Source organism: Neurospora tetraspora, assembly GCF_033439725.1.
Source record: "Neurospora tetraspora strain CBS 560.94 chromosome Unknown B0H65scaffold_3, whole genome shotgun sequence".
NCBI classification, from domain to species: domain Eukaryota; kingdom Fungi; phylum Ascomycota; class Sordariomycetes; order Sordariales; family Sordariaceae; genus Neurospora; species Neurospora tetraspora.
The window spans coordinates 3,822,511-3,848,523 of NW_026944385.1; the positions used below are offsets into that span (position 1 = coordinate 3,822,511).

The 26,013-nt window shown below is 31.9% G+C and overlaps 2 protein-coding genes across 2 annotated transcripts; one reads left to right on the forward strand and one right to left on the reverse strand.

Moving 5' to 3' along the window:
* Positions 1 to 9,895: 9,895 nt before the first annotated feature.
* On the reverse strand, positions 9,896 to 12,264 carry B0H65DRAFT_171051 (uncharacterized protein). Its single transcript, XM_062821377.1, has 2 exons — positions 11,217 to 12,264; positions 9,896 to 11,156 (listed from the first exon to the last, which is right to left on the reverse strand). Exons 1-2 carry the CDS (start codon positions 11,984 to 11,986, stop codon positions 10,187 to 10,189), a joined length of 1,740 nt encoding a protein of 579 aa, XP_062683366.1. The 5' UTR covers positions 11,987 to 12,264; the 3' UTR covers positions 9,896 to 10,186.
* On the forward strand, positions 12,265 to 13,378 carry B0H65DRAFT_171050 (uncharacterized protein). Its single transcript, XM_062821376.1, has one exon. The coding sequence runs from the start codon at positions 12,544 to 12,546 to the stop codon at positions 13,132 to 13,134; it is 591 nt and encodes a 196-aa protein (XP_062683367.1). The 5' UTR covers positions 12,265 to 12,543; the 3' UTR covers positions 13,135 to 13,378.
* The last annotated feature ends 12,635 nt before the right edge of the window (positions 13,379 to 26,013 follow it).

Consider the following 26,013-nt stretch of genomic DNA (forward strand, 5'->3'; position numbering starts at 1 on the left):
ACTAACGCTGATAGTAACGCCGATATTAATATCGGTTCTAATATTAAAATTAGGGATAGCGAATACGATGAACTTCTAATTAAAAAGGCTATTCGGTAATTTAATCGGAAATAACGTTATTATAATTAATAATAAGAGGATAAGAGGCTTTAAGCTTAATACGTATAATAAATTCAACGTTAGACTTCTAATAAGCGATTTACCTGAAGCTAAACCCGTATTATTATTTCTTCCCCGAATAATAATAATAATAATAATAATAATAATAATAATAATAATAATAATAATAATAATAATAATAATAATAATAATAATAATAATAATAATAATAATAATAATAATAATAATAATAATAATAATAATAATAATAATAATAATAATAATAATAATAATAATAATAATAATAATAATAATAATAATAATAATAATAATAATAATAATAATAATAATAATAATAATAATAATAATAGTATCTTATTAAAACGGCTATCTATCTGTGATATTGTTGCTAAATTTAGCGTATCCAAGTCCTAAGTTAGTTACTATAGTCTATAAGTTATAATTAAGAATTATTTTTCTCGGTTTTTAATTAGGTGTAACGGGTCTGCGAGAGTATTGCACAGCGAGCAGTCGTATAAGGTTGAAATGCTATATTTAACAAAGAGGAAAAGGAAGACTACACCAGAAGGGTGCAATCAAAAGAAGGTTTTGTGTAAGTCGCTTAGAGCGTACGGGCCAAGCAATTATACAGGTCTAGCTAATTAGAAGGCTCGTATCCCTATTGATAAGGTAGGCTCCCTATCAATAAAGCAAACTCCCTATTGATAATGTAGGATACGGTTTGGTATTAGCCAAGCTTAACCCTTGGGCTCTAGCCCTATAATATTACCCCCCTACTCCCCCTTAAAAAAGGTAGTCTACTGTACAAAGTATTAATTAATTATATAAAGGTAATGAAATCTATTAATAACTGCTCCTTACCAAATACCTATCTAAACGGGGAAGAAATTAATAATATTAGAAAATTTAGGAATCCCCTCTTTAAACCCTTAAATAAACGCTATATAACTACTTACTTACTACCCGAGTCAGCGGTACCTTACTAGGCACTTACCCTTATAAAGTTACTTCCTTAGTATATAGGAACTAAAATTAAATTAGGGAATATATTTATACTTTACCTAATCTAACGGCCCTCTTCTATTAAAATAAAAATCTATTTACTATATAATAATTAATATTAAAGTAATTATTTAGTATTTTATATTATTCTATTTCTCCTACTAATAGTAATTATTATTACTATTATAATTATACTTTAATATAATTCCCTCGCTAAGGAACGACTTTAATAATTTTTATACCTACAAAATATAATATCTACTACCCTTTTATAATTACATATTATAATAAATACTAACTTCCTATTAGCTACGCGTAAAGGGGTAACGGTTTAAAGACTTCTTATATTATTAACGACGAAAGTAAATAAATTAGCGTTTCCTACGTTATAACCTTACCTTACCTTTCCTAATTATTAAAAATCCCTCCTTTTAAATCTTTAATTAATACTCTTTCTATTATAATTTTATTAAAGCGTCTCCTATTAATTTTATTAATAAAGACTGCTATTTAATTAAATTCCTCCTCTTTTTAAATTATTATTATCGTAACCGTTTAAGCCCCTACTGAGTCGAAATAAATTAATTTTATTTTTATAAAATTAATATTACTCTTCGGACTAAAATTACTATTACTGTTATCCTCTCTCCTCTTTTATTTCCTTATTTAAATAGAATTTAGAGCTTTCTTAACGACGTTAATATCGAAGGATCGTTAGCGTTTTTAACCGGGCTTACTTAACGGAAATAAAAACTAAAAGAAAGTATTACTATTTAAAATAGTATATAAAAAGGTAAACGGATAGCTTATATTATAAGTAGCAAATTTATTTACGTAGGGATTTTAGGGAGAAAATTAGTATTACTATTAAGAGGGACGGGGGTTTAGGTAGTAATTTTAATTGGAATTAATTGTAAACGAGCGAACGAAATCAAACGAAGCGAGCGCGAGGTTTTTTTAATATACTAGCGAGAAAGTAATAATATAGGCGCGAAAGAAATAGAGGGAGGGGTATTATCGCTAAGGGACAAAAGCGACGGCGAGAAATTACCGTTAAAGAATGAGAACGACAGTATTATTAAAGGAGATAAAAATAATATAGAAAGGATATTACGAAAAATTAAAGTAATAAGAGGGAAACTCTTTGGGCGTATAGGCAAAGTATAGAGTGTTTAAAAAGAGGGTTAAATATAATATAATAGGTCTATAAAAATATTATATAGCGAATAGTCGTATAGAGGTGAAATACTATATTTAATAAAGAGGAAAATGAAGATCATATTAAAAGGGTGTAATCAAAAGAAGGTTTTATATAGGTCGCTTAGAGCGTATAGGCCAGGCAGTTATACGGGTCTAGCCAACCAGAAGGCTTGTATTCCTATCGATAAGGCAGGCTCACTATCGATAAAGTAGGCTCTCTATTGATAATGTAGGACACAGCTTGGCATTAGCCAAACTTAACTCCTGGGCTCTAGCCCTATGATATTAGGCCTAATAGAAGGCGCCGCGGTAGCCGTCTTACTACGTTTATAGAAGTAGAAGATTGCGTATTAGAAGATTATATTATTAGTTTATTAAATTTAATAGTTTAGTAATTAAAGATTTATTAATAACTGTAATTAATAAGTTACGGGCTAGTAGGAACCCTCTTACAAAGTTAGTTAATAAATATTTCTATATAAGGTGGAAAGTTGATTATCTTTAGTTTGAACTAACTAAATTCAAATTTATAGAGGTAAATAGAATGTTTATTAAAATGTAGTTGAAGTTTATTATTGAATTTTTTAAAAGATTTATTGAAATTATAAAAAAGTTTTATATTAAAACTTTTGGTTTTTGGAACGTTAATGAAATAGGTTGCTATATCGGTATATTTAATGATAATTACGAGATTCTAGCGGAAAAGACGGAGAAGAAGAAGAAGGTTAGTAAATATTTAATTTTATAATTTCTATTATTTATATTAATATTTTAATTTTTTTAGCCTAAAATTAACGACCCTACTAACTACGAATCGATAACTTTAATAAATTTTAAAAGCGCTACCGGCAAAGCTATTCTAACGTATAATATTTTTAAGAAATAGTTAACTGCTAATTAGGAGTATATTAAAGATTTTAATAGGGATATAAAATTTAACGTCTTTAATTTAGCGTTTAATAACGTTAAAATTATACTAGATTGGATTTACTATTTTAATTGTTATTCTTAGATCCGCTACGCTATAATTAAGCGCTATAATTTGGACTTTAAAAAGTGGTTTGGAATTAACCTAGAATAAAAGCGGGTTATAACCTTCGATAAAGATACTCTCTGGGAATAAATAGGTAGTAAATTATGTTTGATTTTCTTTTTAATTCTTTCTCTATTTACTACAATATTTATTTATTTAATTATTACTATACTTTTAATATTATCATTATTTTTCTTTCCCCCTATTCTTTTTATTTCTTATAACCTATAGATATAGGCGTCTTTCAATACTTTAAATATATATATTAAGTTATATTACGGGATTATATTTAGTAAAGTGAATTCTAATTTGATTGTACTGATTTTATGCGGTCTTTTAATATAAATACTACATTAAATCTTTTACTAATTATATACTAATTATTTCTTTAGAGGATATTCGGAAATATTTTTTCTAAGGGCTATATTATATAAAGCTTTAAAAATATAAGGCTTTAGCCTATTAAACCCGATATAATCCTAAATAAATTTTAATAAGAGATATAAAAAACGTATACTTTTAAATAACTTAAGATATAATTTAATTTAGAGCGTTAGATTAAAATTGTAGAGATTATAAAGTTATTAAAGAAGTTTATTCCCAAAATTAATAAAGCTTTTTAAAAGTCTAATTAATTTATTGAGGATGTATTAGAGTAATTTAGTAATTTGAAAGCCTGTTTTTATAAAGGCTCTTTATATAAAAATTTTATAAATAGGTTTATTAAGGATAAGAATAGCCATTTTATTCATATAGTTAAAAAAACTTCTATTAGAAGGATCGTGAAGCTATTTGGTAATATAATCAATAATATATTTATCCTACGGATCCGGGAAATAAACAATAAGTTTGAAGAAGAATAAGAGGAAAAGGAACGGAGAAAATAATATTGAGTTGTAATAAAAATATAAAAATTAGTACTAAAACCTTTAAAGGAAAATTACAAGGTTTATAGGAAGATAAAAGAGAATAAAGTAATAGGAAAATACAGTAGAATAATTTAACTAACTTTCGAATAATATTTCGAAATTAAGGGTATTCCGAATAATTTTTTACTTTTAAATCCTCGAAAAAAGCCTAAAGAGGGCAAATAGTTTTTATTTTTCAAAAATACGGAAAAACGGATACGGGTCCTAAAGTCTATAGTAAAACTACTTAATAATTTTACTAATTATTACAAAGTTAATAAAAACGGTATAAATAATAAAGGTGGCAAAGATAGTAATAGAGGTAATATTTTTTTTGTAGTAGTAGTAAGGATAAAAGTAATGGGGAAGGTAGTAAAAGGGTGAATTCTTTTTTAATATAAGGGGAGATATTAGCGAAGAATCCGACGACGATAGTATTGGTTTTATAGTAATTATTTTAGATTATAGTCGGTTTAACCTAATTTATAACCCTAAGAAGCGGAAAGATCGAAACTATAAAAATAAAGAAGATAGTAGAGGAGAATCTTCTACTTTTATTATTAATTGGGTAGAAAAGAGGGTAAGGATTATATTATTTAGTAATTCTAGCGGTATAGAGTAAGAATAGTAATAAAAATAATAATAATAAGAAGAATAATAATAAGAAGAATAGTAATAAGAAGAATAGTAATAAGAAAAATAGTAATAAGATGAATAATAATACGAAGAATAATAATAAGAAGAATAATAATAAGAAGAATAAATTTCCTAACTAATACAGAAGAGATTAAGGATTATATTTAATATTTTGGAGGATATAGTAATTAAGGGATAGCTAATACTAATTAATTAGAATAAGGAATAAAAGTAAGGATATAAAATAGTTAGGATTAAAGTAAATAATATAATAAGTAATAGATTAGAAAGAAAGCTTAATAAAAAGGTTTGAATTTTATATTCTAGTTTCTAAAGAAGCGCTACTAATTAATTACCTAATAACAAAAAGAATAGTAATAGAAATAATAGAAATAATAAGATAAATAAGGTAAATAATATAGTAATAAGAATTAAATTTGGTTAATAATATACTAATAGGCTTTCTTCCCTATACCTTTAAATAGTAACTCGTAAGCCGCTAGCCTAATATAAGGGAATTACCTTCCTACGCTCTCCGGGGTTCGGAATTCCTTAAAGTATAATATAGAGATTAGGATGCGCCTTCCGTTAAGAAACTACTATTATTTGGGAAAAGATCGTACGAGGAAAAACCTAGTAGCGTAGTATATATAAAAATAAAAGTTAAAAGTTTATTTTAGAAATATAAATATTAACTAAAATAATAAGATAAATTAGGATATTTAGAAGCTTATTTAGTAGGATCTTTAATTTTCTCAATTCTTACCCTACTTATCGATAGACCCGGGTTTGGGATAGCCGGTCTTTAATTAAATTAAATATTATATTCCTAGCTTTATTCGTTAATTAAGCTGGGATTGAAATCCCTAAAATAATTATTTATTTTAATTAATAATAGTCTTTTTTCCGCCCCTACGTTCCTTTCGTTGGATTAGTATAACTATTAACTATATTCTAAATTAATAGGCTAACTATTAATACTTATAGGGTATTCTCTAATATTAAATAGCTCTTTTTAAATTATTAATTAAATAAAGTTTAACTAGGGTTAAAGGAGAGTATATATATAGTATTAATTCCCTAGTAGATTGTAGGGTAATTATACGCTATATTACTAAATAAATTGAGATTAAGGTTTCCTTTGTAAATTATCATTTATTTTCCCCATCGGACTAATATAATTATTTTTTACACTCTAAATCGATAGGCCGGAAGCTTATTTTATTTATTAAGTTTAATATTTCCCGCAATATAATTTAATTACAGTTATTCCCACTTTTAATTAATAAAAATATTTTTAGTAAATACTTTTATAATAGTTAGTTTTTAATAAATCTTAGAATTTTACTTCTATTTATTAGATATTTATACCCTCGAATATCCCTATATTATAATTAAGAATAAGGTAGAATAATCCGTCTCCAAATAATCCGTCCCCAAATAATCCGTCCCTAAATAATCCGTCCCCAAAATCCGTCCCTAAAATTTCCTATTTAGGCTAGCTAATAAATTAAATTAAAGTATTATTGTATAGATTAAACCTACCGCTGCTAAATTAGTAAATTATTTAATAGGGATATTCTTACTACCCGAAAGTGGAAGAGGAAATTGCGGTATTATTATATTATTATTTATTTATAGTCTAAATTAGTTTTCTTATCGAGCTTAATATTTTCCCCTTACGCCTAGTATTTACAAAAGTACTAAGTAGAGGGTTTCAATAATTTATGTATTGCTATACCTAAGATTTAGAATTGAAGATAATATCCCGCTTGGAGGTGCTAAGGTAAAGTCCTAGCAGTTTCCTAGTAGAAAAAGAGCTTAAGGGAGGAAATTAGATTTATTAGTATATAAGCCTATTAATATAGATTACAACCTCTATACGGGAGCTGTACGGAAGCTATTTAATATGAGTTAATTTTATTATTATTTAAATTTATTCCTAGCCCTACGAAAGAGTACCTAGGAATATCTAAGTAGCTTTCCTATAGAGATTTTAATTTATTTAAATAATTAAATCCGTCGGCGACCCCTTGGGCGGTCCCTTTTAGCCGGATTTATAGTACGTACCTTTTTGAGCGACCCGTTTGAGCGACCCCTTGTACGGCCCCTTATACGGCCCCTTGGGCGGCCTTATAGTACTTTCCCCTTTAAGAGCACCCTTTTAAATAATCCTCTTCTAAATGGTCCTTTTGTGCGGCCCTTTAAGCAGCCCTTTAAGCAGCTTTATAGTATTTCACCCTCTAGATAACCCTTTTGAGCTGTCCCTTTAGGCGGCCTTATAGTATTTTACCCTTTAAATAACCCCTTTAAACAGTCTCCTTAGGCAGTCCTTTATATAGCCTTTTAGGCGGCCTTATAATATTTTCCCCTTTGAAAGACCCTTCTAAGCGACCTTATATATAATTAGTCGTTTTTACCTACTTTAGCCAATCGTTTCTACCTTAACCGGTCGCTCTTACCCTCCCTTCTTATATATTTTGCGACCGCTAATTTAAGGAAAGTACGGCCCGATTATTTAAATCGCGACTTCGAATTTCTATAAAATTCATTTGTATAGGAAATTTTAAAAATTGATTTACGATTACTAAATTCAACTCTCCCGTCGTACCTTTATATTAATTTAGTTAGATTTCGACAATTCTAGGGGTAGGATAATCGATTCGAATACTAGGTAAGTAAATTAATTTAGGGTAGGCAAATTACTTTTACCCGTACGAAATTAGCGGCCGCAATTAATATATAAATAAAGTAATAAAATAATTAACTTAATAAGGATAATAAAGTAATTAATTCGAATAAAGTAATCGGTTCGAATAGGGTAATAAAGTAATCGATTCGAATAACGGGTAGGTAAGCCCCGTTTCCTTATACGAAGTTAATAGTTGCGGTTAAAATATAAATAGAGTAATAAAATAGTTAATTCGAATAAAATAATCAGTTTAAATAAGGTAATAAAGTAATTAGTTCGAATAAAGTAGTCGGTTCGAGTAGGGTAATAAGGTAATCGATTCGAGTATTAGGTAGGCAAGCCCCCCTCCCTAGTACGAAGTTGGCAGCTGCGGTTAATATATAAATAAAGGAATAATAAAATGAAATAATAAGTTTAAATAATATAATAAAGTTATTAATTTAAATAAAGTAATTAGTTTAAATAGAGTAATAAGGTAATCGATTCGAATGCCGGGTAGGCAAACTAACTACCTTCGTACGAAGTTAATAATTATAATTAATAAAGAAATAAAATAATGAAATAATTAATTTAAATAAGGTAATTAATTTAAAGAAGGTAATAATATAGTTAATTCGAATACTAAATAAATAACTCTATTACTTTTAAATTAAATTAATAGCCACGGTTAATATATAAATCGAATACTAAAATAATTAGTTCGATTAAGGTAATTAAAATAAGTAATTCGATATTAAATAATTAATAATTATGAATAACGGTTAAATAAAAGTGGAAATAATTTATATATAAGCCTTTAAGACTAGTATATATTTTAAATAGGCTAAATATACTAGAATTAATATATTGTACGGTTCAATAAATTATTTAGGACTAATTATATAAAACTATGGTTAAAATAATAATTATACGAAATTTCAAAAATTATTTTAAAAATATTAGAACCCTGTTATAAGTAGGACTTGAGGTTTATAATATAGCGGCCATACGCTTATATACTAATACTAATATATAGAAAGGTTGTACGCATTTTAGAATTATATAGAATTTTTAGTATAAATACCTAATTTTCGTACTTATAATAAAATGGAAATAGAATTTGTAGCTTAGGTAGGAAGACAAAATAAAAATTATATTTACGTTATGTAACTACTTATAAACCTATATATAAGTTTTGGTCATGTTTGGACTATTGGTTGTTGTATAATTAAATGCTACAGAAAATCCCTATAGAAAGTACCCGATTTTTGCTGTCCGGTTGGGTTTTGGACTATCCGGTAGTTTTAGCACCAACTCTGTAGAGCAGAATTGGGGAACAGACAGGAACTGTCAGCCTCACCAACGGGTAATCGCATGCATAGACATGAAGCTGGATGAACACGACCATTTCTTGCATGGAAATGGGGCTCTTCAAGTTGTTAGTGTAGCCCACCAGCGCACTACCATACGGCCATCCTTCCCTCATCCATCCCGTACTTTCCATCCAGCCATTCATTGCAATTCGTAGCCTCAGCATGCCAAGCTGCCTATCACCTCCAATTCTAGCATTCCGGCACCTAGCACTAGAGGTACCGCTTTTACCCAGTCGTAAGAGATTTACTGAACCTGGCAGTTTTGGTGAGAAAGAAGCATATGCACGGCGGGATTAGCTGCATATGAGGAATCAGTCCAATGGGATTCCCTCATCTTCCTAGCTAGCGCCTTTGGTAAATCTCTTACGACTGAGTAAAAGCGGTAGGATGGATGGTCCTCCGTCTGCGGCCCGGGACCACCCTGCATGCAGCTCCCGCCAGCTGCATGAGCTCAACGAACGGTGATTGACAGTGAGTGACACTCCCCCGTGGCCGTGGAGCAATTCCACTGTGTCGCTTCGGGCCTTCCATGCGTCCGCTGTGGTGGCTTGGCGAGTGTTCTTTGCATCTCGCTCCAAGTCTTCAGGTTGCTGTTACTGTACGGTACTGTACCAAGATACAACAGTGTAACTGTTCACCATCAGTCACTTTTCACATTTCGATCATCTTTGCCTTACAGTACTGATTTTTTGGCCCGACTGAGGTGATACCTTCCGATTGGCAACCTTGTCATGACCTGCAGTGAGAGGACGGGAATGACTGCATTCATTTGCGCGGTTGTTACGCATCATCTCCGTCTTTGCGGTTGACGGGACCCACTGAATGGGGCCGTATGGGATGGGTATGGAGTCACTGTAGACGAACCCATGGGGTAAGGTACCTTGCTGTACGCCTTATGGCTGTGCTTGGACGAGAGGAGAGAAATGAGGTTGATGCCCTGGGTATGGATTCACAGAATAACAAATCCTTTTCGTAATGGTTAACGTTGTTCTTCGGTATATCATAACGCAACGAGTCCGCCTTGCTCCAAAGCCCATAAACGCCTATCCAACGGCAAAACCCAGCCAGCCAGCTAACAGAAGCTAAGCACCTTTGGGCCTGCAGTATGAGTTGCTGAAAGATATATAACCACCCTCTTTCGAATCTATTCCATTATACTCGTCACTAAACATGATCCATCACCGCTCCAAACTCATACTCTTATATCATGGTATCACTTGCGAAAAACAGCCGAGACAGATCCCTAAACCGTCTTGGTCACTCCGCTTCCTTCAGCATTCCCATTCCCATTCCCACTCCCACTCGCGTGCTCCGTGTGCCCGTGCCCGCCGCTGTTCATACCGGGAACCCAATTCCTCCACGTGCTCGGATCCTCCACCATGTCGAACGCCCTCTCCTTCTTGCTCTTGTACCTCGGCGCATCATCATCCAACGAATCCAGGTCTCCCAGGCGACTCTCGTCGTCCGAGCTAAAACTGCTCGAGCTCGGGCTGCGGTTCAGCACCATCCGGACCTTGGGACCCTCCTTCTTCTTGATCTCCAGCTGCTCCTTCTTGGCCTTCTGGTGCTCCTCGTCGCCGCAGTCCAAGGCCCGAATGTGCAGACCCGGGAACTGCCGCTGGAGGAACGCCTGCAGGTCGGGCAGGACGCACTTGTCTGGCCGGTAGGTGCCGCTGTCGTTGTCGATGATGAGCTCATAGTCTTCCGGGTCTCGAGAGGACTCGGATGCGCCTGGGTGGTCGTGCGTCTCGTGACTGAGACCGTTGTCGCAGTTGTTGTTGTGATGGGGCTTGTGGTGCTTGGCGATACGTCTGATGAAAAACTCGCCCGAACAAGCGATATACGTCGCCACGTCTGAGTGCATGGTGTGCTTGCTCAGTAGATCAATACCGAACTCCTTGCCAGTTTCGGTGAAGCGCAGCAAGCCGTCCAAGGTGAGCACGTAGGTGAAGATGCGACCTCCTTCCGCATAGTGCGCCATCTTGAGAAACTGCACGGATGCTTCCTTGCTGCATTCTGCGAATATGCCGTGTTCGGTACTGGAGTCGTAATTGTAGATCCGCCTGTGTTGCTTGTGAAGAACTTTGTTCAGGACGTGGCCCCTGAAACCTTTTTGCGAAAACATCTTGCCGATGATGGGGCGGAACTCAACGAATCGGTGGTATAGTTTCGGGGGAACTGGCCCAGCAAGTTGGATTTCGTTGGCTTGGAAGCTGCTCTCTGTCTGTCAGTAACTGCTTCATGCTATGCCATCTTGGGTTTGAAGAACGCACTCGTATTTCTGTGGCATCTTGCTGTTGTCATCGCTCTCATCACCGGCCGTCACACCGGTCAGCCGCCCAATCATGGGACTGAAGTGCTTGACCCAATAGGTAGGACCCAGAGTGCACATCTGAGCATGAGGGGGGTCCGAGACGCCGAGGACATTAACGCTGATGTGTATCTGAGGTGTTGTCCATTTCAGTCCATGCATGAAGGCCTCGATGCCCTTGTGGAAATATGCCCGTTTGCTGCCCGAACGCTTCCTGACTTCGAAGAACTTGCCATCCAGTCCGAATCCCGGCCAGTCCTCGTCTAGGTGATCTACCCTGATGGTAACATTGCCCAGTCGGTCATCATGGTCTGGCCAGTCCTCGTCGTATAGGCGGCACTTGAGTTCGAATCCTGTAGCTGGCACATTGGCAACAATCCAGTCTTCCTCCCATACCGGCTCGAGACTCCGATGTATAGTCCGCGTCCTTCGTGTGAGAGGAGGGTCTTCCGGGTGTCGCTTCGGGACATCAGCAGTCAGCGTGGCATGTATGTATGGATCGGCGGATACTGTCTGAATATCGGCCACTGGGAGGTTGATGGCCTTGTGGAAGGTGATTTTGATGGTATATCCGGGAGGAGCGTCGGGGAGTGGAGTTGGGTCGAATCCACCTGGTGGGTTATCGTCATGTTCTTGAGGTTCGTTTTGACTTTTCTCGTATGAGCCGTTCTCAGGAGGATCATCATACGTGGGTTGCTCAAGATAGTGCTCTGCGGCAGATGGGGGAGCCATGTTTGCTGCGCGGGAAGATCACCGAGTCCAATCAGCCTGCTCCAGTCGTCGTAGGGATGAGTGTTCTGTTGTGCTCGTTTGGTTGGCCAATCCCATGTTACTTTTTCCACCACCGCGATCCAAGTCCAAGTCTTTTTCGAATTGCACTTCCGAGCTGGTTGTTTGGTGGAAAGGTAAACGACGAGTTGGAAGTCGAGGGAGTTGTAGGACAGTTACCGGGTCCGGGGATGATGGGGTATATAAGGTAGATATCAGACCGGATATGAAAAAGAAGACTTGAACGGATGGAGACGAAAGGGATCAGCAGGGCAGATATCTGCACAGTTTTTCAGGCGCGGCTGTACGTCGGGTCCCTGTACGGGTCGCTGTCAGGGTCGCTTTCTCAGATTGGATGACAGCCACATGGAATGCCGTCCCCCCATAACAGCTCTTCCTTGTCCCCCTCCTTGCCCACCCCGCTGCGCCTGCCGTTCGTCACAGCCCAGCCGGGCAGTGAGAGCTCAGCTCCCTCCCGTGACATCTCTTAACATCCAAGGAAGGAAGCTCGGGAAGCTACAATGAGCACGCAACCCGCCTTTATTTCCGTTCCCTTTTTTCTTGTCGTTTCCTTGAATTCCATCGGCACTTCGGCCGGCTCAACCATCCCAAATGACTCAAACCACTTTTGTGCAAATGACCCCAACGCTCTCAAGAGTGACGAGTTTCTCCAAGAATTCGGTGACGTCACATGTCCTCTTTGCACACCCAAGCTTTTAAGGGTTCACGGGTGCTCGGCATCGCGACAGCTAAACAGCAGCATTGAACATGGGATCCTTCCGTCATTTAATCCAATTCGTTTCCAAGCTCTGCCAAGTTTGCCAAGCAAAACTTTTCCACAATCCACAACGTCTTCGGCTCTGTGGGGCCGTCTTGGCTCGGCGTGGTGTTCCGCCCTGTTGCTGTTGACAAACCCGTTTTGTTGGCGATCAAATCAACGCTCTTCCTTTTCTTTCTTTCAGTCTTTCACATGTTTCGCCCAGCGTTTACGATCGTCCATGGCGCATCGGCCAGTCCGTTGCATCCTTGTTCAAGTTGTTGACAGAGAGAGGTCAGATGCGGACGACGCTCCGGTCACGCCTTCGTCTCGCGTCACGCCCTATCTAGTGTAGGCTCGCTAGGCTGTCTTACACTTGCACTGCCTCTTATGGAATCAGTCAGCCACACTTTGTCGATGACGGCACTCCGGCTAGTAAAGGGATGGAATTTCACGGGAAGGGTAAGGAACGGAAAAGTAAGGAAAGGTAACTGAAGGGAAAAGATATGATGATTTCCGCCAAGCTTTCCGCACATAAGGGTATAAGTGCTCAGAGATATACAGACATCGGCCAAACAGGTCCAGGTTTTTTAGCTTCTTGGTTCAAACGATTTCAAAGATTCGTATCCCAAATAACTCGTTAAACATCATTACACCTCTTTATCTTGGGTAGCCAATAAGGTCGATGAAGTTAATACCACTTCGAGTGAGGGCAGTTTGGTGGTGACGTGCACGGGCCGTATTTTTCGTTTTGGAATTTCGATATTTGCTGAATTTCGATAATTTCGGGAATTTTGTTATTTTTTTCAGAAAATAACGATCACTAACTCCGGCAGATGGAATTCAGTAACGAAACGACCTCTCAGCTCTTATCTTTTCAACCTTATGGTATTCCCGGCTCCAGAAAACGCAGGGTTGTAAAATCTGTCAGTCACTTTTGGCCACCATCAGAGAGAGCAAAACGTTCGTGGTTGCCGGACATTTTTATAAAACCCTGCATCCTGAATTCTGGTCTCGCGAGTCTATACTACGGTATCTGAACCACTGCTACACACAAGAACAATAAGTAGTCGTCATGAGATAGAGGAACAACTTAAGGTAAGTATGTTCATAAGTTGGGTATATTATCGTCATAAATCGTGAGCTCATTCCCGCTGATTCTCCTCTCCTCTTATATCCACGCTATCAATGCTATGGCAGACCCTCCTCCTTCTTGTTCTCCTGTCCGCCGCTACTATTATTCCCAGGGGCATGGGTATCCTTCCCCCTGCCTGCGGCTCCTTCTCCTAAGTGGTCAGATGTCACGACCCTATACCCAAAGCTTCCTAACCCTATGGTCCGTGTATTTACATATAAAATTAGTCCGACCTATAAAAGAAAAAGATTAATACAATTATTGCAATACGTATTCGTACGGAGTTAATTCAATATATTAAATTAATAATAGTTCGAATAAAGTCTGATAATATATTTATAATATATTCAGAATATATTTAAGTTGTAGACGAGGAAGTTAGGCTTTGTAGGTTCATCCGGGTCGTATATACAAAAGTCCCCCCGTAGAGAAATAATCCTATTCGCTCGCTTAAAGTTCCCCCGTAGAGAAATAATTTTACTTATTCGCACAAAGTTCCCCTGTAGAAAAATATAAAGCCCGATAATATATTTATAATATATTTAGGATATATTTTAAATTATAAACGAAGAAGAAGTAAATTCTATAGGTTTATCCGGATAGCGGCGGAATTCGTACTAAATAACGTAATTCCGGCCTTTACTACCCTATTTAGGACAGTAAGGAGGAAGACTTATAATAAATTAATAATTAGTAAAGAATTTATTAAAGATATATTTAAAGTGAAATTTATAAATATATTTAAACTCTTTATATACTATACAAATAAATTTAGCGGAAGAAGCGATATTATCGCGCTTTTTATACATTTTTTTTATTAATTAGGTACTAATTTAAATATTAATTAAATTAGCTAAAGATAACTAAAGGATATATTAGGGATAGATTAATAATTTATTAAAAATAGATCCAAGATACTTATATTACCGTTCTTCCAAAAGGGGACTTCTATAAGACCGTCTTCCTCCGCATCTACCTCCTTCTCATTCCCTTTCTCCTATACCTCCTATTACTCCTTTTTTTATACCTCTTACTACTCCTCCTCCTATACTTCCTATTATTCCTCCTCTTATATTTCCTATTATTCCTCCTCTTATACCTCCTCCTACTCTTCCTCCTATACTTCCTATTATTCTTCTTCTTATACCTCTTACTATTCCTCCTCATATACCTCTTATTACTCTTCCTCCTCAATTAATAATAAATCTAATAGGTTTAATTCCTCGTCGATAATGCTACCTTACGTTTCTTAGAAATAACTGGCTATAAAGTCCTACTAAGGATAAGGACAGTTATAATTTAACCGGAAGTTATAAAAGTTATAAAATCTTTATACTATTTTAAATTTATTAGAGCGATAGCTTAGTTGAGAAGATCTAGGCTTGGTTTCCTTCGGTTTCATCCGAAAGGTCGTGGGTTCGAATCCTGCTCCCCTCTCTTCCATCCGGTCTTGGTTTTTCGGGTTCTCCTAAGACCGGCCTCGGAATTTCTCCCCCACCCAAAGCACGTGGCTAAATTTGTAGGGCTCTCCCTAGTCTAAAACCCTAGGATAAAGCGACTTGGCGCTTGAAAATCTCTTCCTCGTTGGGGCCCCGCTACTCCTCCACCGCGAAGGTAGATTTTGGGTCGAATTCTCTACTCCTCGAAAAGTAATTACCCCGTCCAGTAATACGATAGCTATCCGCCCAATTAGCATACAATTCCTTAAGGAAGTAAGGTAATGCTTGCCCTCGCTTCGAATTTAGGGCCCCTGGGCCGAAAGAAGACTTTAAGAATGCTGATCGAAATCCGTAAGTCCCCTCTTCCTTCCCCTTGAAATATTACCCTGAATAAAAAGATAAACGGTCCCCGGGGCGGTAAAGAAAGGGTAGGGGTGGAAGGGCTGGCTATAGGAGGATGACGAAGGGAAGGCTTGGAATGAACGAAGATATTAGATATAAAGACGCGGGAGGTTTTTATCTGGTATTTGTAGTGAATATACGGTTTTTCCGCTCGGCTTTGAACGACGAAGGACCGTATGCCTAAAATAAGGGGACTAGATTAGAATAGTCAAAGCGTGAATAAGATTATTATTATTATTTTAAATTTATCTGTAATTAATTTTAAATTATTTAAAAATCAATTAGGGATAGGTTATATACTAATAGTAACTATATAAACTTTAACCTTAATACCTCCGATTAAAACGTTAAATAAATACTCCTTAGGAATATCGTAAATACCCTTTAAATATTTAATAAAATTACTATAAATAGTAAATATAATTTAAATAAATTAAAAATTAATTATTAATTTAAGATTAATCACTTTCAAATATTATTTACATTGATACTTTATCAAATATCCGCGCTATTACAATTTTAAACTCTTTCTAACAATCAAAAATCTTATTAGGGGCGATTATATATATACCTTATAAAATAATTAGCGGGGATAAATTAGGGATAAATTAGGAATAAATTAACGATTGGTTTCAATATTTATATATTTATCAATTTCTAAAGGGGGCACTACGGCCTAACGGTTACCCTTATCTTTGGGTTTAGCAGGTTTCTAATCGTTATTTAAATATTCCTTATATACGTTAAAGGGCATAAATTTACAATAAACGGGCACTATTATAAAAGATAAATTTTTAATAAATTTTTAATTAATTTGGATGAATTTCGGAAGAGTAGCGGGGGGTAGACGGGGGTAAATTAATAAATATTTAAATAGTCGAAAAAGAATTAAAGTAAAGAAATTTTAAAAAGAAAAGATTTTAATTAACGTAACGATTATTCCTCTTATTAAATTAATAAATACGAATACGCAATTGCGCTTTCTACATTGTATTATACGTATCTGCTAAGAGGGGTAAAATATCGGATAAAATTTATAGTATAGATTAATTTTAGATAAGACTGGGATAAATCTAATTTTATTCGTTCAACTACTTACACCGACTTTAATTTTTTGAAATAATATTACCTAAACTTTATATAAACCCGGTTAGCAATCGTATTATAAAATTTAATACTATAATATAATTAATATTTATATAGGTTACATTTTTAAGAGACTACTAATTCGAATTATATATTATTTTTTTTATATTTAAATTTTTTTTTTTAAAATATATCATAAATCTAAATATATTAAAATACTATATATTAAAATAGTAAATAGTAAAATATTTACCGGTAAATGTTTATTTATAAAGAAAATTCTAATATATAAACTTTAAATTTAATATAATTCCTTATATGAAAATATTAAATACCTAACTTCTATTTATATATACGAAATAAGAAAAATATTTAATATAAAATACTTATTATCAACGTATAACAATTAACCGATAGGTAGGAATATGAGATCCAATTATTATTTTATAATATACGAATAGATATAAATAAAGTTTAGTATTAAATTTAAATATTAAACAAATTTATTAATAAATTAGCTAAACTATAATATAATAAGGATGGGATCTAACTATTATTTATAAAAATAGGACGAAGCGCTAATAAATTCTTCTTTTATATCCTAATTTTAACTTTAAAGCTAAATAAAGACGAATAATTACGTAGTACAGAATTCTATAAACAAAATTAAATATAATTTAATGAAAAAGGTATTTATTTAGTATTACAATTAAATACCGATAATTATTCGAACCCCATTACTAAATTATTTATCCTTTATCGGATAAATTCTTAACTTAATTCTAATCGTAGAAAGTCTCATATATTCTCGCCCACTACGTCCGTTACCTTCTTTATAATACCTAAAAATTCACTATACTTATTTTCAACTATCTTTTAAATATTTACTAACCTCTTATCAAATTCGTAAAAACCCTTTCAAATAATTACTCTTAAATCTTTAATTATATTTATAATTCCGTCGTCCCGCCGTTTTTTCAATGTAATTCTATCCCGGACGGTTTTATTCAATATTCTCCATACTTATTAAAGCATATGAATCAAAAGGTTTTCAAAAGCCTATATTTACGCTAATATATTAATATAATTAGTAATTACTTATATTACGAATTATATAATAATATAATAAATATTACAATTAACTAATTTAAATTCCGATATTAAGTTATTAAACTAAACTAAATTATTATTTATAAATTCGCCGTTTAAACCTATTATAATTATAATTAATATATATCCGACGGATAAAGGGTAATTATATATCGGAATTAATATATATTATTAGACTATAGAAATTACCCCTTATATAATTCCATTAAGCGGTCTAATTTAAAATATACCCTCTTATTATCGTTATTTTTATTATCCGATCCCTATTATAATTCTAATTTCTTTAAACCGCTTTTTTCGACGTTAATTAAGAATCTCTTCATTAAATCTAATAAATTTTAATATAATAATTAATTCCCTAATTAACGGTAATTGTATAGGAAATTTTTTTTAGAATGGTTAGACGACGATATGGTCATAACGAATACAATTTTAATAAGTTGTCGAATTTTTTTATATTTTTATATTATTTAAAGCTATAGTTAATATCGACCTCGAATTATATAACGTAATAAAGTTAACGTAAATTTAAATATAATATCCAAACGGCCATCGATTGGTCAGTAAAAGCGATAAGTATATATTTAGCAATTTGATTTATTCGGTATTCTTTAAATTATAATTAGAAATATAGTATTGGGGGATTGAATTGTCTTTTATATTACTAATAATTGGGTAATAATAAGTTAAAGATACCCGGTTTAAAATATAATTATAGATATTCTAACTGGTAAGTATTTTTAGTAGGGTTTTTCTAATTAGGGAATAAAATAATAAGAACGGCCGCCTAAACTTTAGGGGTTAAAACTTTTAAAATAACGAACGTAAAAGGATTTATAATAAGTAATTATTTGAAAAATTAAATAGGAATAAATAAATAATTTTCGCGAACTAATTAAATATATTTAATATACAATATAATACTAGATAACATAAGGTTTTAATACGTAGGTACGAAAGGGAGAATTTAATTATCTAGCGTTAAGGGTAAATATTTTTATTTACGCTCAATAAATTAGTATAAATTGTAAGATAGGGTATTACGAATCGGGTTTATGAAAAGGTATATACTTTAAGAAGTATAAACGGGGGGGATTCTTAATATTCTATCGTCAATTATATTACTACTTTATCCTATTCTATTATTTTTTCTATACTACACTGTCATAAGTTGACATTGGCCTTATAGTATACATTACGAGTTCTGCCTAGCAAGCAGAACATCGTCCCATCTTTTATAGGTTTAGCTTATTAAGTATATACACCCTAGCCTATTATAGTATGTTCTATTTAACGGTGGGGAGGTTAGGGGTTTAATTCCTCGTAAGGGCATTTTCCGAGGGCGATTTTGGAAGTCTCTCCCATAAGCAGCATTATATTCCTCCGTCGGCCTTGGTCGTAGATATTGTCTTCCGAATAATAATTGGAATTGCAATGGCAGCGACAGTAATAAAAGTACTAAGAAATACTAATTATAGAATAACCGAAAATATCCTAAATCCCTTATTAGAACCATTAGTTCAAATAGTATTATAAGCCGTCGTATTATGACAAATTCTTCGCGATATTATCGCCTCCGCTTAGGTTAGACGGAGCCTTATCTTGAAACTTTTTAACTTCACTTTAAAGGGAAATAGTATTATAAATTGATATTAACTTTATAGTATACATTACGAGTTCTACATAACAAGCAGAACATCGTCCTATCTTTTATAGGTTTAGCTTATTAGGCATATGCACCCTAGCCTGTTACATACACTTCTTCTTTTATAATAGCTATCCGGATTCTTTATTATATCCGGCGTTCTTATCGGCGTTCTCTATAGGTTATACTGACAGTAGTGGCCGCGTTACAGTTAAAGTGATTAAGGCCTCGGTTAGTTAATAGAATTTAATATAATATATAAGTAAGGAATATTATACTTCGCGTATAATTATTGTATGCTTATTATCGATTATATTAGATTATCCACCCGGCTACTTTCTTTTTTTATTAAAGATAATATATTAATAATATTACATTAATAATACCTATCATTTCTATTTAATTTATTTATAACGAAGCTTATAATTAATAAAATAAATAGGGTTTAGCCGAAAAGCACGTTCTTAGGGTTATAAATTTTAATTTATTTATAAAATAAGCCTATAATTAATAAAATAATTAGGGTTTGGCGTAAGAATTAAGAATAAACGGTAGCTATAGGTTATATTTGAGGGAAGTATAATAGAGGAGATAATATAGTAAAGAAGTAATATAATAAAGTAGGTGCGGAGGATTAATAAAATAAATAGGGCTTAGCCGAAAAGTATATCCTTAGGGTTATAAATCTTGACTTATTATAAATTAAACCTACGACTAATAGAGTAATTAGGGTTTGGCGTAAGAATTAAGAATAAAAGGTAGCTATAGGTTGTATTTAAAGGAGGTATAGTAGAAGAGGTAATATAATAAAGTAGGTACGAATATTAAATATTAATAAAATATAAAGGAATAAATACCGAACAAGGAGAGATTTACTAGACGAACGGAATAAAATATAAGAATATTTAATGAAAATTCGTTAGAATTATTAAATATAATGAGAATATAATAATAAAGGTATAATATACTCCCGATTCGTTTATTTATTCTTCTGGTATAAATAAAAGACTAAGCTCTAATTAACCTAACTAATTCTAGTTGTATAACTAATTCTAGCTATATATCTTTGAATTTATTTATTAAATTAGTACGAGCGACAATAGCATTAAGGTCTACTTAATCAATATATATAGTAGCCCTCTAAACGTTACATTCTTAAGCGTTTTACAAATCTATATTATATATATAATAAGATGACCGCTAGAGAGGCGGTAGGTTAATAATATATACAATACAAATATTTTAATATATAATAATATTTAAGCCAGTCTTAGAATATAAAGATATTATAATTTAATATTTTGCCCTATGAATACTTAATTAATTATTAATATACTATAAAGCTGTATTATATTATATATTATTTATTTGCGCGCGGGCTATTCAATTGCAATTATATAAGGCGAATAGTTAGTAAGCCTTTATAATGATATAAACCCGTTTAAGTACCAACGTTAAAATTTATATTCCTTTACCGAAGAGAGAATTATTACGCTACAAATAATATATGAAGAATACTAATATATAACGAAACGCTTCGAATATAATAAATTAACTAGCCTAATAACTTAGATTAGATATATATATATTTCCAATCCTAATATCGGAGAGCGCCTACCTAAGGGAGCAATAAGAGTAGCGGGCGCCTATAATTAAAATACCAAATAGATTCAAACGGTAGACCAAAGATAATAAATAACTAGATTGAACCGAATAAATAAATAATTTAATTAAATCATTATATATTTACTAAATATATTATAAGGGAAGTTATCCCGCGCCCTACGCCTAAGGACGGACTAATGCTACTAAGGCTATAAAAGACCTAAATAAAAAAAGAGTCGATTATTTATTTAATTACCTAGTAGATCCTAGGCCTTACAAATCTAATTCAATTAGTTTAAAAAAATTTAAGAAAATATATTAATATAGTTAACCTATATAATAGTTCTAGCTAATGAAATAGAAACGAAGGAAGTAAATATATTTTACGTTAAATATAAATTCGATTTCGAAAATAAAAATATATTTTAGGGGGGCTCTCTATTACAAATGAGAAATACTTATAGATAATCAATAATAACACTACGATTAATATAAAATAAAGTTTATTTAAATAAGATTTTTGATATAATAAAATAAGAACGAGGCTAAGAATACTATTAATATTTAAAATTTATGTTTCTATAGAGAAATAGTAAGTGGGGTACTATTAGTATAGGTTCCGTTGATATTAATTATTACCGTAACCGATTTACTATTAGTAAAAGTAAATATCTATAGATAATATTACGAAGTCGAATGAACGGTATAATATACGACCGCAAAATATAAAATAGCGTTAGAATTATTATATATAATCCTCCGTTATTAATTATATAAATAAAACTATAGTATAAAATATAGGTAGAGAAGGAAGCTATAAAGGCTTTACCTACGTAGAGATAGTATAATAAATTATTACTATTAATATCGAAAATAATATAGAAACTTTAATATTAAATATGAATAAATACGTCCCTTATGCGATATTATTATTATAATTCCGAATTAATAGCCCTTATAAAAATTACGATTACTATCTATAACCGATTAATTAAATAGTAAAAGTAGAGAGACAATAAAGGCTAAAAGAATTAATACTATTTACTAAATTAGGCTATTATTATCATCCTCTTAACGGTTTAAAAAGGTCTCGTACCTATTTTTAATATAGTTTTTTAAATTAAATTAAATAAATAGCGTATTAACGCTTATTAAATTATTTATATTAAATTTATAAATATTATACTAAACTTTCTTACTAAATATTTTATACGTTTGGATATATTCCTTTTCGGTTTTAAAATATTTTACTATATTATATAAAAGGCTATTAGTTTTATATATTTTATATCCAATATCCTTATATATAGTACATTTCTTTAATAAAATAATAATGGTAAAATGCTCTTTTACAAATTTTAAAATCTCTATCTTATTTACGCTAAATTTGGCAATTTTAGATATAATTGCGCGAAGAGTCTTTATTAGAAGGGTAGCGAACGTAAGGAACTTTATATAATTAATAAAATTACTCTAATTATATATAAGGGAATTCGCTGGGATTTACGAATTGTTTCACTATTCCCCGGCTACTTCAATAATAAAACGAATATTTCTTTTAGCTACCTTAGTAATAAGACGAATATCTTCTTTAATTACCTTAGTAGTAAAATAAGTATTTTCTTTAACTACCTTAATAATAAGACGAACCTTTTCTTTAATTACTTTCATAGTAAGACGAATATTTTCTTTAATTATTTTAATAATAAGACGGGCCTTTTCTTTAAAAGTAAAATAAGCCTCCTAAGCTACTTCGAATTTAATTAAAAGGGTTTACTCATTAGTTTAGGGTTGCCCGAATAGGTTCGTAAATAACGAAGGCTAATTGAAGTAATTATTTTCTTTTTCTATAGAAAAACCTATCTTAATAAAACTAGCCTCTTCGGCTGCCTTCTTTGTTATAAAACTAGTATTTACAACTACTATACTCTTAGTAAAATTAGTATTTATAATTGCTGTACTCTTAGTAGAAATAAATTGCCTATTAATTTAATATTATTTATATAAGCCTATAGGTAACGAAGGTGGGTTAGGGTAGTTATTTTCTTTTTTTATAAAAAAACCTATCGATTCCGGGTCTTACTTATTAAATGTATTAAAAATATTATCGGCGCCCAAACGCTACCATTTAAAGGCTAATATAAATAAGCTTTCACCCTTATCGATACTACACTTAAAGGGTAAGGGCTAAGGTTTCGATAGCGTTATTAAAGCTAAATACTAAATTACCAATTTATTATCGCTGCCTTATAAGGTTTCTAATTATTCGTCGTCTTTATTTTAATATCGCCCTAACTAATTTTGTTTATAAATTTACTTTAAGCGATAAAGCGTTTATAAGCGTTATTTTTTACCGTTCCAATAAGAATATTCGTAAGACTGGCTAAAAATAATTTCTTTTCCTCTTCCGACTATAAATATTATATAATATAATTAATAGATTATTAAATAAGACCGATTTAGTCGGCAAACTATTAAGTAAAATCAATTAATTAATTTAACGTTAAAATTATATTAAATTAATTATAGAAATAAGTTTGCACGAATATTAGCCCGAAAATAGGAAGGATAAATAAAAGTTCTTAATAGTTTAAATCCGTTTCGAATTTAAAAGGGTCCTTAGCGTTTAATAAAATAATATCCGAATAAATATACCTAATTCGGATAGCGCAAATAATATAATAATTATTTACGCTCTAGGGAGGGGAAGCTATTTATAAATATCTATTGAATTTATAGGATATTAATACTTTAATAACCTCGTACGTTAAAATAATCCGCAAATATAAATTCTTAACGTAATTAGTTTTAATTTCTAATTATAGGAAATATACCTATTAAAATATATTAATAAATAATCGTATTATTTAATTATAGGGAAAGAAATATCAACTTTACGTATACTATATTCTTGCTACTAATAATTAATAGTCCTATAAATAGTAGGAAAATACTACTCTACTAGCTCTATCTACTTAATACGGAATAGGCGGCCAATATATTGTAAAATTATAGGTATGTTCTAGATAAAGGAGAGACCGATACTAATATAATATTACTAATATACGTTTAAACCAATTATATTAATATTAGAATTTGGGACTAGGATATTAATATTAATATATAGCGAATTCTAATCCGCGATAATAATAGTCTACTCTAATTATAATTATTAGGAACGGATAGATTAGGTAATAAAATTATACTATTTTAGAATAGTTACGAGCGTCCTATTAAAATATGGGAAAGTCTAACCGTACGGTCATTATTATCTATCCGTACGGTAGCCCACTTTTTTTCCTCATATATATCCCTAACCCTATTGTCCCGCCGCGACCCTACATATAGTTCCCTCGTACCGCGCCTGCCAAGCTCCCAAATTTCAAACTATTACACGCATTTGAGCCTCGCACAAACCACTTTCTATACTATACTAACCAACACTAACCAGCACTAACCAATCTAACTTTATAATTATTCTAGTATATACTTTATTACATCGCTTTCTCCACCAAATTATACACATTATTACCCTATCGTATTCAATTAATCTACCTCAATACCACCACATCGTATTACTAAATAAATAAAACGCTCGCATTTAATCAACAGTACGGAATAATATATTACTTTTTAGTACATTTTCCCAATTAACTATAATATAAATAATCGATATAACGACTAAACCAACAGGTATATACGACCATAGCGCGAATTTCCCCGATAATTTTATCGACCTTAATTTAATAAATACTACCCTAATCGAACCTACCTTAGCGTAACCAAAACCAGAGACTATAAATCTCTATAATAATAATAATAACCCCGACGACGACAATAACGTTTCGGTAATCGAAATTAATAATGAAGACGAGGGGGGGCGCTACCCTATTTTTATAACCTGATAAAATACTAGTAATAAAGTATTCAATAGTATTATTGAATAGGGTAAAGAGGAGGGATATAGGGTTATTAAAATATAATTTACTAATAAAATCAAAGATTTCAGTCCTTCTTAATACAATATTATTTATACTAATAGCCCGCATCGTAAATTTAAAACTTACGTTCGATTTATTTCAATTATTAAGAAGGATTATTCTTAAGGAGGATATTTCAAAGTATTAAAAACTAACTTTAAAAAGTAGACCTTTAAATTAAAACAAAATTATAATAAGTATACCTATACCCTTAACTAAAACGTATCAATTTATAAGGTATTTAATACTAAATATAAGGCATTTATTACTTAATATTTCAACTATCCTAATATATACAACCGCTAAATCGCATTCGAATTACGTAAAAAGTACCTAAATATTCAATCTAAAACTAAATAGCTAATAAACTTTCAATATAACCTAAAAAGATAAGCCAACGCTAGCTATAACCCCTTCTAATTAATTATAAAACTCCTTAACGAAAAGGTAGTCTACTTTAAAATTAATTAAAAAATTCTAAATAAATTAAATTAACCGCCCTCTTCTAAAATAATCTATAGGGAGAGAAGCTCTAGAAATAATATTTATAGGTATAATTCTATAATAATACGTACAAAACCAATAATAAGGGACTCGCCTTCTTTTAAATTATAGGTATAATTAAATTAGGCTATACTTTTAATTACGTATTTAAACTCGTAAATAACAAAGAAAAAAGTTTTAATTAATTAATAAATTAAATTAATACTCGTTATAAGGCTATCGCCGCCGCCACCCTATTAATTACGATTATAAATTACAATAATATTATAAGGGCGGCTATTAAACGAGTTTATCTAACGGCGCACTCCCAATTATATATTTTTTGTAT